The 13,145-nt window shown below is 42.9% G+C and overlaps 1 protein-coding gene across 1 annotated transcript; it reads right to left on the reverse strand.

Annotated features, from left to right (window-relative positions):
* Window positions 1–1,218: 1,218 nt before the first annotated feature.
* Window positions 1,219–12,739, reverse strand: LOC141012407 (cell surface glycoprotein MUC18). Its single transcript, XM_073485878.1, has 7 exons — window positions 12,182–12,739; window positions 11,355–11,476; window positions 9,839–10,037; window positions 8,557–8,702; window positions 6,330–6,474; window positions 2,928–3,072; window positions 1,219–1,963 (listed from the first exon to the last, which is right to left on the reverse strand). The coding sequence occupies exons 1-7, from the start codon at window positions 12,255–12,257 to the stop codon at window positions 1,876–1,878; spliced, it is 921 nt and encodes a 306-aa protein (XP_073341979.1). The 5' UTR covers window positions 12,258–12,739; the 3' UTR covers window positions 1,219–1,875.
* Between the last annotated feature and the right edge of the window lie 406 nt (window positions 12,740–13,145).

A 13,145-nucleotide genomic window follows, 5' to 3' on the forward strand; every position in this document is an offset into this window, starting at 1 on the left:
AAAGATAACCTGCTCTCTAAATTTCTTCTGTAAAGTACGGCAACCTTTTCTTCAGCTACATGGAGAATCTGCTGTCTTACATGATTGAATGAACGTCCACTTGATCTCTCTACCTTCACCACATTAATGTTGTAAACCACGACATACTAAGTAAGCTCGTACTGTCTATGTGTCTAACTGTCTGTTATGTTTGAAAAATCAAAATAAACCTTCAAAAGAAGCCTTCCTGTCCGTCATTGTAGCTGATAATAATAATTATAATACTTGAGTGATAACAAATACTGTGAAACCGTGATATTTTCTGAGATAGTTATCAAACCATGAAAATTTCACGCCGTTACAACCCTACTTGGAGGCAAATATTGTCAGCCTATTTGTACTCCACTAAACTTTAGTTACGAGTTACTTTGCAGATTTAGTTTATGAATAAAAAATATAAATATATCAGCTAAAAAGATGCTAGATTATTATGGATCAAGCTGCCTGGCAGTATATAGATTACCCAGCAGCATATACAGGGGTGGCTGTGGCTCAGGAGGTAGAGCGAGTCATCAACTATTCAAGGGGTCGGGGGTTTGATCCCCAGCTCCGGCTGTGTCAAAGTGTCCTTGGGCAAGATACATTCTGCATGAGTCATTTTACTTGTGAATGCAGGACTTTTACTTGTAATATAGTATTTCTACACTGACGTATTACTACTTTCACTAAAGTGAAGGATCTAAATATTGCCTCCAGCGCTGGTTGTAGTCTATAATGGTTGTTATGTGTGGCTGCTTTTAGAACACACTAAATCTTGAATACCCGTGTTGAAACGGAACTACCAGCAGCTAACCCTGCATACCCTTATAATGGATTGGCAAAGTTTCAAGGTTGCCTGACTTTACTATTCACACTGTGTGTGAGTGTGAGTCTTCAGTTCATGTATGTGTTTGTGAGCTGAATTCACTGAGCATGCTCTCGCAGCCAGATGGGGGAGAAACACAGACATGCACAGGCAGAGTACTTTGAGGAAAGGTCATTGCTCCAGTCTAAGGTCTTACAGGCTGAAGGGAAAGGTTGGTAAACAAGCTGATGCAAGCCGGAGATGGCATTGGATCGAGAAGATGTGTGGCTGAGTGGGCATGCATGTCCCGCTTTCAGCCTGTCAATACAGCCCAGCCTCTTTTGTATCTCTGAAATGGGACAACATCAATGGCACACACACACAAGGACAGTAAATAATATTTTCTAAAAGCCATTTAATATCAAAGAAATTCCAAGTACAGTAAATTAAATCGAGTGCAATGTGCTTCAGAGCTGTCACACCAAAGAGATTATAATGACCTTCTCGCGGATACTTTGAGTCTTTGAAAAAAGGTTGAAAGGGAAACCAACAAAATAAAACCTTGTCCTATTACCCAAATGGCTCATTCATGATAGACAGCCGAGCAATTATGTTTGTGACAGAAAGGAGAGAATTGCATGTGGAGTCTTAACAGCAGAAGGCTCATCCTGCGCCGTTTCACTAAGAATGTAGCCTGCCATTTCCTACAATACAGAATAAATGAAGAGAAATTGCCCACCTTGTCCTAGAAGCATAACTGAAGCATACACTCACAAGCAAAGCAGCTTTTGTGCCTCTACAGCAATCATTTGCCCTTCAGAGATTTTTTTTTTTTACACCCAGCTTGTTACTGATTTTTATTGTGCTCTCCCTCCAGTCTCCAAATCTTTACCTCCCTCATTTTCCCCTCCCCGCATTCTGATCATCCATAACCCCACACCTTCCCCCCCCTCTTTAAGTATCGCTCATTTTCCGGCCAAACCCTCCCATCTCTCTCGTCTCTCGCTCCGTCTTCTTCTCGCCTCTCCTCATCCTTCCACCTGCCTGCGTGGTCACACCAGAGGCTGTTTGTCTCCGCAGGTGGAGGGTAGGGACTCCACACTGCTTCTGTAGATGGGCTTTTTCTGAGACCGGTCATCACTGGGGGGGAGGAGGAGAAAGAAAGAAAGACAGAGGAGCATGATCATCAGTGTATCGACCACCCAGTAGGCACTAGAAAAGTATAAGTGAGGAAATGATAGACCAGAAGCGAGCGATGGAGCCACACCTGGCTGTCGATGTGAGAGTCCTTTTTTCTCTCTTTTTGCTCTTTTTATGCAAACGTGCTCATATTTGTGAGGATTAAACTCTTCAGTGGCAGCACAGAGACACAGGAATCATGTGTGAAGCAGGATATTCAGGCCACATGGAAAAGAAGTTAATGAGCAAAGCCGCACGGGGTCATGGTGCACATTAACATACTGTCAGCAACAGATTTAATGAGACTTTTCGCTAATGCTTTTATTATTTCTGTATCCTTTTTTGTACTCAATAAAGTATCACAGAAGGAAACCTGGTGCTATGAGGTCGAGCAGAAAGCGTGTGGAAATGCACGGGAGAGGAAGGAGGATGAGAAAGATGGAGGATGGTGTCACGTAGGTCAGACCTGCTGAGATAGACTTTAATATTCAGTGTGGATAAGGCCTTTTAAAAGCACACAGGAACTAGTCTGCACGCGTGTGAAAAGGTTTTCTGCAAGAACATTCTGCATACGTAACACAAGGTGAAGTACACAAGGTGAACACTGGCACACACACCAAAAAACGCACGCTATAACGGAGATTGGCCTTGGTTCTATCACATGGGACAGAATGAAATATTGCAGCAATAACCATATCCGTAATATAAAGTCAAACTGCAGGGGCAGGGACTGGGAAAATAGGAGGGTGAGAGCACATAAAAGCAGCGTAAAAAAACCTGAACTCACACAGATTCCCTCGCATTCAGAGGAACCGCATTCATCCGATTTTGAATGTGATTTAAAATGAAAATCAGAAAGTAAAGAGCGGAGTGATTGCTTTTTGTTAGAGAGAAGCAGACACAAAGACTCAAACGTCTTCCTTACATGGGTCCCTTGCTGGTCCTGGTCTGCTTGGCCCTGCGGCACAAGAACACGCTCATGGAGAGGATGAACACCAGGAGAGACACGGCCGCCGCCGAGGTCATCAACATGAGACGGCCATTACTAGACTCGTACCAGGGGGCATCCTCTGTGGGACAGATCAGTCAGACATGAAGGGAAACATGCATCACACAGACTCTGAAATCAGCAAAACTATGAGGTTCACGCCTCCAGGCACAGCTTCTGAAGGCAACATCCTGTTTGTTTGTGGAGGAAAAGAGTGACTGTCTGGAGCTCAGATGGTTGTAGAGCTGTCGTACACAGCTCTGATCTTCAAGAAGTCTGCCTTTTACAATTTTAAGAACTGGCTGATTGTCCCCTTCATGTGCATACACTTTCATATTATATTTATCACTTCGCTGACATATTTGATTCCAGTGAATAATTTAAACTGAGAAACATGATGTCTTAACTTAGAGACTTCTTTTACAGAAGAGTGCAGAGGACTGAGAGGCGGCTTTATCACATGGTGCAACGACAATCACCTGAAGCTCAATATCAGCAAAAGCCAATCACCTTGTGGCGGACTACCGCTGCATGTCTATTAAGTTAATTGAGAGAAACAAAACACATTAGAAGTCCTTATATGTGTTCACATTTTTGGGCCAATAAAGCTGATTCTGATAGAACACAAAGGAGCAGGTCTTCAACCTGGCAGCACAGAGGATTTAACCAAGCACGGTTTCAAGGTGGGGACACGAGGATAGTGTCACCGATTCAGTATCAGAACAAATGTGAAACATGGTCACAATCTCCTTTCTCTTCCTGAGTGATGGCATTACATAAATAGTCCATATAAAGAAAAGAGGATCACACTCAACGATATTTCTTTTGATGAATTTTCATAATTATCTGTCTAGCAGTACACAAAGCGATCTCAGCCATTCGGCCTTCATCAGTTTGTAAAGTTTCGGCTACTGCCAGACAGCCGATTAAGTAAATTCATCAAAAGAAATATTCCTGAGTGCGACCCTCTCATCTTTATATGGTTAAATCATGGCCAGAAAGATGTTTTAGCAGAACATTATGAAGCTGACCATCGGCCTTTTGGATATAAAATGTCATCACTTCATCATCTTATCCTATTAGACTTTTGGGTAAAATTTTGTCATATTCTTGAGTTATGGCCAAAAAATGTGTTTTGTGAGGTATCAGTCAGTGGTGGAAGAAGTACTCAGGTATTCACCAAGCCCGAAGGATGATATATAAGATATATATATTATAATTGTTATTATAAGTTATTATTATGTGCAACAAAATAAAAAATCGATTTATTTACAAGACTTCAAAGGCTCTCCTGTTAGTTTTGTGGTTCGGCAATTTACTAATTAATGGTTCTCATAAGTAAATGATGACCTCACGAAACTTCCAGTGGAGTTTTGCACAACCCTAACCTTCTAGTCTAGTCTGATCAACATGACTGAAAACACCTGTGAGGGTCTGTGATGCCTTTAATCTACAATAACGCGTCACATTTCACAAGTTGATCGTTTGTTTTGTATGTAAAATTAAGGTAGATGGTTTATATAGCAGGTAAGTAAATGTAGTGAAGTAAAAAGTACAGTATCTCCATGTGAAATGCACTGGAGTAGAAGTATAGAATAGCATAAATAGGATATACTAAGGAAAGTACATGTACCTTGAAATTGCACTTAAGGACTTGAGTAAATGCACTATGTTACATTGCACCACTGATCACAGTGACCTTGACAGTTGATGTTTCCGTCCACCAAAATCTCATCAGTTCCTCCTTGAATCGAGTGAGCGTTTGAGCCAAACTTGAGGAAATTCCCCCCGGGCGTTCTTGATATCTGGGACGAACGGATGGACTGACGGACAACGCAAAAACATAATGCCTCCAGCCGCGGCTGTTGCTGGCGCAGAGGCATGAAAATTAAGATTATGAGGATTTAAGGCGGCAACAAACACATGCTTCGTCTGTTCCCACATCCAGTAATTCCATATGTTAAGAGGATTTCTTGGCAGCTAGAGTCGCACAGGAGCGTTTGCTAGAGGTCTGCTCTTCTATTGTTGTGCGACTTGAAAGTAGCAGCAGTGACATGCAACGTTTGCCCACAGAACCTTCAAGGATGAACAAACATTATTCCAGCCTCTAGAAATGATTACCGTTTTAATTAGTACATGTGCTTCCGAGGAAATACTGGAGACACTGTGGAGCGCAGTGACCAATGAGTCAATTGCAGCAGTAATAAGATAACTCTACCATAATAAATAACACGCATTGGCTTAATTGCATTTTTAGAGGTTGCGTAATTTCAACGATTGAAGTCAGAAGGCTTATGAATCCTGCTGGGTGAGAGGACGGTGTTTAAAAAACCGCAGTGCATTAACACAGTGCAGTCATCTCACAGGTCAGTGATAAAGATGATGAAGACGGATGAAGTGCTGTAAATTGGATTAGCTATAATGTTGTAATGAAATTAGTTCTCCGGTTGGATACAATCTTCACGAGAAATAAGACGGTTTGTCAGTCACACAGATTCATTCATCTACAGACGCTGACAGACAACCAGACTTCTCATCAAGTGTGTGCCGACTTTCACTCATTATCATTGTGTACTAGAATGTAACGTATACTTTCTGATGATGTTAGCAGGTCCCATGGGTGCATATAAATTGGAAGAGACCGCACAGGATTTTCTGGAACGAATCAAATTAAAGGAAATTAAAAAAAACAAAAACAATCACACAGTTCACAGATTTCAGTTTCTAACAGCTCGGGTTCATTTCTGCCTCCACTTGGTCGTTTTTTTCGCTCTGTGCTCGAGGGTGTACTAATGTTTGACTTGATATTTTCTGTCTAAAGAGAAAAAAAAAATCAAAGGTCAGGTAAAAATTATTGTATCTTTTATATATTATCATTATCCTCTTATCCTTTAGAGAAGGTGGAGTCATTGCCATTTATTTATTAAAATATACGAAATGTTATTTTTCCTTTTGACCTTTCAAAGTGGATTTCAGTGTTTTTTTCATTTTCATTTTTCAATGTTTTTTATAAATGTCCACACCTCACGAAACTATTTTTCTGTGTGCAAATTAGTGAAAACTCTGAACTGCACTTCTTCCTTAGAAATTTAGGGCTTTAAATGTTTCATACTTAGAAAAGAGAACTTCTGCTGACGTAAATGCACCCACGCACCTGACCTTTCTGGCCACCTTTGAGTTTCCGACTGAAACAGAACATTGTTTTGGCTTAGGGGATGTTGACAGCTGAATTTCCCAACAGTTACAAAGAAAGCAACCAGTTCGTAGAAAAAAGGAAGCGGGACACAAGTGCACCAGACTGAATCTGGTGGTCCAGGTAGATCTAAAGTCTCTTCTTACCAGGCAGCACGGTGATGCTGATGGTGCGGCTCTTGCTGAGCGACTCCACGGAGGGATGCTCGGCCACGCAGGTGTACTTTCCTTCATCCTTGGCGCTCACCTTCTTCAGCGTCAACTTAGGGGAAGGCAGGATCCAGTCGTCACCCTGAGAGAGAGAGAACGATGGAGACGCACAACAGAACGTAGGAGAGTCAGACAAACGTGAGGCAGGGCAGAAGGTAGAAAAATATTTTATTGACTGGATTGATTTCAGCCTCAAGCGAATCAACAAAGTCCTACAAATTACAATTATGCTGAGCCGAGAGCAGAGGAGAGCCAGAGAGTACACGCTGCTGGTTGGTGAATGAGAGAGAAACAAGAGAGAGGAGGGGCAGAAAGTGTTGTTTTGGATGAGTTGTGTGCGAGTGAAAGAGGAAAAATGTGAAAAAGGGACAAGAAAGACTGGCAACGGCAGTGACACAGATAGAAAGACAGAAATATCTGCATGTGCGTGGCCCTCAGAGAACAGTCCCCAAAGTCCCAAATGAAGTGTATTTACCTGAGCAGTAATCCCAACGACTGAACACACATCGACACAAGTCAATAACCCAGATAACACCATCATCCGCAAAGAATGATGCCGCAACAACACACTGTTAACACAACACATAATGAGATGGCAGGGGAGCGGGATGAATTGTTGACACAAAAATAGCAGCACTATTATGAGATAGAGCCCGACATGGTAGGAAACAAATAATAGGCCAAACGCGAGGACTGGAAAACAAATGAACGTGGAGGAGAGGGGGGGAGAAAGAAAAAAAAAGACATTACACCATGCAAATGATTTGGCTCCTGGGAGCTGCAGCTCCTGCCAAGAAAGTCCATTTCAATTTGAATGGATCTGAATTAAGAGGATTTCCCATAAAGGCCAGGTCTGGCCAAAGCAGCATTTTGTATGCAAATCCACTGGCTCCCAAAGCAGTGGCCCGTTTCTGCCTCTGTCCTGCTGTCATTACCGGGGGCCAGTGTGCCCACGGCAGCTGTCTGTCAAAGTGGAACCATTCTGATTTCCACTCCCTGACCTGTATCCATTCCTGTCATACGTACAGCGAGCTCTCACACACACCAACATTTCATCTCATCTCATCTCATCTCATCATCTCCCTTAATGCGTCATTCCCTTTTTGCCCAAAGGTCATGTGACTTATGAAAATGGAGCACGAACGGATCCGACAGGTGAGTCAGGAGTGCTGGTGCTCTGAGTGATTCTCCATACAGTGACGGACCTGCCAGTCATGCTGACGGTGACTATTAGTCTTCTTCAAACTGACGAGTGCTGCAGATTCGACAAATAATGACAAAAACCGAAAGCGCTACATATGATTACAGGGAGGACAAACAGCATTAGCGGTATAAAATGTATGCTGAATTGGATTTGGACTTGTAAGCCCATTTAAAACCCGGATTAGCAGTGACCCTTTAACAAGCAAATTAACCCCCGAGCCGACTTATCAAGAAGAATAACAAAGGGGGAAACTTGGCAATTATGTCTGCCTGTCCTCAAGATATCTGCATAGCTGCACGGCTTCATTACACCTGTTATTCGCTCAAAGGTGTAATACCACTTTCTCACCACAAGGGCACAGTGTTTTGTCCGGCTTGTCAACTTCGTGTTGTTCTACAGCACATGCCGATTGTCACTATGCCATTATACGCTGGGATGTCCTAATTTCCCTCGGGTGAGGGGTTCCTCAGCCCAGCGAGGGAGCCCAGTTGAATAATTCAATACTGGTTAACCAAACACTAAAAAATCATTAGAAATCTATCCACATAATTGTTTTCAGGTTGACTGGCTCTTGTCTAGACCTCATTAAACTATTAATCCTCTGTAAGTGGGCAAGCTGCAATCCCCAGTGAGTGGTGGGCCTAAGCCAACCGGTCACTTAAATACAGAGCACTTCAGAGGAGGAGGAGGAGGATGAGGAGACGACAGGCGAGGTGGGGGGGGGGGGGAACAAGTGGCTTGAGAAAGTCAGGGAGAGAAACAGAGAGGTGCTAGAAGAGAAGAGAAAATTAAGAGAATGCTTGAGCAAAGCCAAGAGAGAAGAAAGGGACCTAGAGAGACTGGAACAAGAGAGGAAAAATAATAAAGAGGTCACATCGAAATTGGATGGAGAGAGAGCGACAAGTTTCCAAGAGCATAATGAGGACACCGGCGCTGCGCACAATCCCCGGGCTTTCTCACATTCTTGTTCCAGAAGTAGCTCGGCTCCTCCGACGAGCTGGTGGAGCACTTCAGCACCACGTCGTCCCCGGCGCGCACCCTCAGCTCCTGTGGGACGCCCAGGTAGCTGGTGAAGCCTTCCCTGGACAGTGACAGCTCACCCATGTCTAGAGATCACAGCGGGAGAGAGGAAGCACGATGGAGCATTAATGAAGCGAGAAATTTAATATACGCTGGAGTCTGGGACGTGACTGAACATATGTTTGTAGCGGTGGCAGCTGGCAAACACCCTCATATTTCAAGTATATCTGAGTGTATAGGCTCAAGTATGAGTGCCTCCCAGTGGTACAGACCGCACCAGGCAATCAATAATAATGATAATAGGCTTCATCTTATCGAAGTCTTTAGAGAGGCAGTGTTGTGAATAATGGCTCATTTTCTCTTCCATCTCAATAGATGGCCCACGTCCATCCAGCTCCTGGCTTCCTTCCCTCTCCGTCTCCTTCAGTCCTTCAGTCCATTCTAATCTTTGCCTCTTATTGATTCCCCCCATGAGGCTGAGGAGCCTATCAAACAGCATCACGGTCGATTTTGGTGGCCACTGAGAAGATAGAGGACACCGATAATCTGGCTGGCCACGCCACGGATGTCGTTTCATCCAGCTGTGTCCCCTACACTGACAGGAGCCCCACCAGGAGAATGCGTCTTTGTTTGCGTGGGAGTGCAGGGGGAAAAAAATAGTCGACCTATCATAGGTAGCACAGTGCCTGCACTGGATGTGTACTTTTTTGCAATTGTTTTGTTGTACACACTCTGCAGCTGCACTGCATAGATATGTCTTGTGTTATTAACAATTCATGTGTTTTTCTATCCCTCACTGTGAAAGAAAGCTGTGTCCACAGTGTCTGAAAGATTGTCTTTACTTCCTGCTGGTTGGAAACATGAAGAAAATTGCGATGTTTCAGGCACTCTCTGTTCTGCCTTTTCACCTAGACTATTTACCAATGTACACTCAGGTGTTTTTTTCTCACTCCCTCCTTTATTAGGCACGTCAATATTCTCAGCCGCGCATTTCCCTATTAAAGAGCGAAACTCAGACGCTGTGTCTCATTTGCAAGTCTCATTCTTATCCAGCTTATCGTCAGATTCCTGCAGAGATCTCTTTGACCACCGCAGGAAACAGACAACATGAAAAAAAAATCTAAAAATCTAAGGTTTTCTTTATTTGGCAAAAGGGGAAAACAGTGTCACAGAGTCATTGTTCCCAGACACAGCTATGACCCACATCACCCCATGCACTCACAATGCACTTTGATGCCCAGGACCTGGGAGGAGTTGTCTGGCGCAGTCACATTTTCGGCGTCGGACACACAGCGGTAGGGCCCCTCGTAGAACCTTCCTGCGCGGGGGATGGTCAGGACGAGGCTGTCCGGAGTCTGCACGATCTGCATCGAATAGTAGCACCAAGATCGCTCCCAGACTGGACGCCATGTGTGCATGTACTGGTGAAGGTGAAAGACAGAAAGGCAGATGATGGCAGCCATCTAGTTAAAGGCATACTTTGAGAACTTTGGAGCTGAATATCAGATTCAGAAAAGCGATCCAAACACAACATCATCACATGACATTACTGAGGAGCGTTCTCACGGATTACATTTCATGTGTTAGTGTTTTTCTTTACGGCAGTCAGCTGCTCGGTGTGATATTTACATAGAGCACATGACTCCCCGTTCCAGGACATGCAATGCAAATCAGTTTCAGCTACAAACATTTGACACGTAACAGTGTTCAGTGAGCATTCTTTTCTAATGTATGCTGCACAGAGTCAGTCTGTATGTGAGAGAACAACATAAAATGATTCATCAATTTTTCACACCACTACAAGAGTTATTAATACTCTCGAATTCACATGCTGCATTTTAATTTCACATTTCTATTATTTTAATTATCTGTTCATTTATCTGCCATAACTGCACATTTTTAGTGCTTTTACATAACTGGGTGTCATTTTTTTGTCATGGTTTAGGTTTTCAGTTTGGATGTTTCCGGTCTTATTTTGGTATATTTAGTTTCTGGTTGGTCTTTGGTTCTGTTTGGTTTTTGCCCCAGAATGTTTTTGTCAGTTTTGTTGGTTGTATTTTTGGATTTTTCTGGATGTTGGACATCAGCTTCGTACTCAAAGCTTTCAGCGTTTTGCATTTGGGTTCCTCATTTTGAAAACAGTAACAATTTTACATTTTAATTAAATCATCAGACGTAAAACTATAGTTCGTCATGGCTTTTAACTAGCTTCTAGTGAGACTGCCTTTTCTCTGTCAGTATTTGTCCGTTTGTTTGTTTGTTGGTTTGTGAGCAGGATTACATAAAAACTACTGAATGGATTTCTACAAAACTGGGATGCAGGATGGGTCTCTGTCCAGAATAGACCCCTTTAACTTTTGGTTTGGATCTGAATAAAGGGACGCGTCCAGGAATTTTCTCTAACTTACTTTAAGATTGCGAGACATTCAACATTTTTGTCCTTTTCTCAGGCAATAGTGCATGGATCTGGATGAAAAAAAATCAGGCATATATAGGTGGCTGGTATCTATAAGTGACTACAAAAGGGGACTTGACGAAGGTATGAGTGCCACTCTAGTTTCCTCTGTAAAGAAAAGGTCACCCCTCAATGATCTCTCGAGTATAAATAAAGGTTGATTTATTAATAAATTCAGTTTTACAATAATTCAAACAATGACAATGACACACGAGAGCACTTATCGGTGAGAGGAGGTTCTTTCCCTTCACACCCACCGACCCATTTTTGTCCCATGGCCTACCTTGGAGAAGATCTCAAAGTGGACCTGGCTGATGTTGAGTTCAGAGTCTGAGATCAGGCACTCGAGCGTGATGCTCTCTCCCTCCAGGATCGGCTCGGTTGGCCCTTTAATGAGCAAAGTGGCTGCATGTGGACAGAGATTAAAGATGTGGGTTATTGATCGCAACATGAATCGTAGGGGGGCTCTGGTGGGAGGGCAGGCTGACCTGCACTGGGAAATGTGACTGCTGTTCTGGGCAACACTTTCAAAACAAACTCTCCCTTTTCCTGACATTTGTTTCAGGCTCCTGCTGGAAAACTGCCAATACTCTCAAAGTCACCACGGCCACATGACCAGCAACAGGTTCTTCCACTTTGGTGACACCCACAGGGGCGTTTTGTTACAATTACTGCATAACACAGACACTTTGCATTGTTTCTCGACAGATAGGATGCTGCTTTTATGTAAACAGGTTTTTTGCATACAGTATATACGTGTCTTCTCATCAGTCCCTTGATAATACCACAAGTATTTCCTGTTTTAGTCTGAGCTTCGTAAACCACCAGGGGAAACCCATCAGTGTGACAGAAGAGAAAATAAAGTGTTTCCTCTGGAGGAAAAACAAACTCTTAGACAGACACACAAAATAAGACACACACAGAGAAGCAGACACACACACACACACACAAACCCAGAGATAGCAACAGTATGAATACATTTGTGAAAAGACAACCAGGAACCAGACTTGAATATTAAACCAACAGATCATCACAGGGGAGCAATATAATTAAATGTTTTGAGGATATTATCTGTGATAGAAAGTGAGAGAAAAAAAACAACATAGTTACCAAAACTGCCACGGATCAGGGCGACCGCTGCAACAACAAGAAGTACTTTCATGACTGCGGAAAAGCTTTTCGGCATGAGAACAATGGTGTGCACTGCTGCGCAGTTTCTAATCTGAAATGAAAGTTTGCTCAGTATTTATGTATTACGAGGTGTAGGTGTGGCTTGTATTTCTTGTTGGGTTTTTTTTTTTTTTTTTTTTTTTTGAGGAAGTGCGCTCAAAAATTCTGACAGCTCAAAGAAACAATCCATCCAAAAACTGCACACAGGGGAGATGAAACTGCTCAATAAGCCTTATCTAATGATCGTCTTCTGGCGAGGCGCGTTTAACGCCTGAGGTGTAGTTTATGTGAAGTGTAAACTGCGCTGCTCCGATCATCAGATCACTCCCAGTGCGTCATTTGTCTCCAAGGGAAGTCGGGCCTATCATGTTGTCAGTCTGAGCTTGTTGTTGTTGAGGTCAGTGCTTCTTCTGAAGAAGAAGTTCATCAGAATGAGGAAGAAGTCTCGACTTGTTCCCGCAGAGTGCTGCTGCTGCTGCTGCTGGAGTGTCCCGGTGTGAGATGCGATGCCGAGCAAGCGAGCATGTTGCGCTTCATTTGCTCTGACCTTTGATTGATTAGCTGTTAACCAGAGCTGAACAGGAGACAGGAGCGAAAGAAATTCAGCCCGAGACACCGTTTACTGCACTGAAGCTGACAAAATGCTTACAGTCATCTTTCTCTTCTGTCCTGCTGCTGGATCCACCACAGGCTTACACAGCTACATTATTACTATCATTTATATTATATTATATTACATTATATTATATTATATTATATTATATTATATTATATTATTAGCCTATTGTTAAAATAAGAATATCATACATACGTATAGCCTAAAAATCATACACATACTAAGGCTAAAGCATCTTATCTTTGCAAAGCAGAAGGTCACTTCCACTTTGTAGGCTACTCTATTTAC

The sequence above is a fragment of the Pagrus major genome, chromosome 17, assembly GCF_040436345.1.
Source record: "Pagrus major chromosome 17, Pma_NU_1.0".
NCBI classification, from domain to species: Eukaryota; Metazoa; Chordata; class Actinopteri; order Spariformes; family Sparidae; genus Pagrus; species Pagrus major.

Coding starts and splice junctions, on each gene's coding strand:
- LOC141012407 (XM_073485878.1), bottom strand. CDS start 12,257: ATGCCGAAAAGCTTTTCCGCAGTCATGAAAGTACTTCTTGTTGTTGCA. Junction 11,477..12,181: donor CCTGATCCGTGGCAGTTTTG/GTAACTATGTTG, acceptor GTCCACATGCAG/CCACTTTGCTCATTAAAGGG. Junction 6,475..8,556: donor GCTACTTCTGGAACAAGAAT/GTGAGAAAGCCC, acceptor TCTCTCTCTCAG/GGTGACGACTGGATCCTGCC.